The 1,296-nt window shown below is 39.8% G+C and overlaps 1 protein-coding gene across 1 annotated transcript; it reads left to right on the plus strand.

Moving 5' to 3' along the window:
- Nucleotides 1–24: 24 nt before the first annotated feature.
- On the plus strand, nt 25–610 carry LOC107736206 (E3 ubiquitin-protein ligase RNF168-like; the record flags this gene model as incomplete). The annotated part of the gene is made up of 2 exons (XM_016547681.1): nt 25–428; nt 540–610. Coding segments are annotated over exons 1-2 (405 nt in total), but the record flags the coding sequence as incomplete, so codon positions are not given.
- Nucleotides 611–1,296: the final 686 nt, after the last annotated feature.

Here is a 1,296-nt window from a genome sequence, read left to right on the forward strand (position 1 = left end):
TGTTGTTTTGTCTTTCAGCTGACTGTCATATGCTGCTCTTGAACCTGAGAGAGAGAGAAACCTCACACACTGACGTATAGAGACGGGCCGCAGAATGCCGCCTGTGTCTGGAGTGGACACGGGTCCGGTTGAAGAAAGCTCCGGGGGTCTTAAACATTCAGACTGCCTTTGTCCGGTCTGTCTGGACATATTCCTGGAGCCGGTCACTTTGCCCTGCATGCACACCTTCTGCAAACCCTGCTTTATGGAAACTGTGGACAAGTCCAACATTTGCTGTCCGCTTTGCCGAAAACGCGTGTCCACTTGGGCGCGACTCAACAACCGCAACAAGACCTTGGTGAATGTGGAGCTGTGGAGACGCATACAGGATGCTTTTCCCACTCAGTGTGAGCGGAGAGTGCAGGGAATCGATGACGACGATGATGCTGGTACAGAGAGCGTAGCTTGATTGAAGCAATATGTGCTACATAATTGTTTCATGTTAATGCATATTGCGTTCATTATAATTGCTTATGCAGTCTTTTTTTTTTTTTTCCCAGTAACGATTCCAAGACCTCGCGTGTGTCAGCCGGGAGAGCTGAGGAAAGAGTATGAGGATCAGATCAGTAAGGTGAGAGGTTCAGGGCGGTCTCTCTGTTATAGATGTGTTGGATCTTTAGCCAATGAAATGGCAGGTGTGCCTCCCTGAATGCACATTACAGAGTGCAGTCCCGGGTTTACAATGGGGCCGTATTGTTGTGCTGGCCGCCAGCAACACAATAGTTTTTGTTTGTGTGTCCAGTCCTGCTCAATGTGCATAATGCTGCATACAAACTGTGCTGCAGTGGAAGTTTTGAAAGATCTGAAATCATTCTTGAATTGTGAATAATTTTTGGTTAATTTTGATCTTTTAATAGTTTGAAATTAAACACTCTATTATATCTATGATACTATAATATGTACATTTTTAATTTAATTTTATGTTTTTTTTGCTGTTGTACCTTTAAAAAAAATCCTGAATAAACTTGTTTCCATTTATGGTATTTAAATTATGGAAACTATTTCAGTACCTGGTCTTTTCAGATTAGAGAAGAATTTTGAGTTCTGAAAATTGCCGATCATGCCATTTAAAAGTTTGTTTATCAAAGATATTTTTGAAAGAAGTCTCTTATGCAAGGTAGCATTTATTTGATCAAGAATAATGTAAAACAGTAATATTGTGAAATATCAATACAATTTTAAAAACTTTTAGTTTGAATGTATTTTAAAATGTAATTTATTGCTGTGTTCAAAGCTGAATTTTCAGCATCATTACTC

This window comes from Sinocyclocheilus rhinocerous, unplaced genomic scaffold (genome assembly GCF_001515625.1).
Source record: "Sinocyclocheilus rhinocerous isolate Xijiao unplaced genomic scaffold, SAMN03320098_v1.1 C36560363, whole genome shotgun sequence".
Classification (NCBI taxonomy): Eukaryota; Metazoa; Chordata; class Actinopteri; order Cypriniformes; family Cyprinidae; genus Sinocyclocheilus; species Sinocyclocheilus rhinocerous.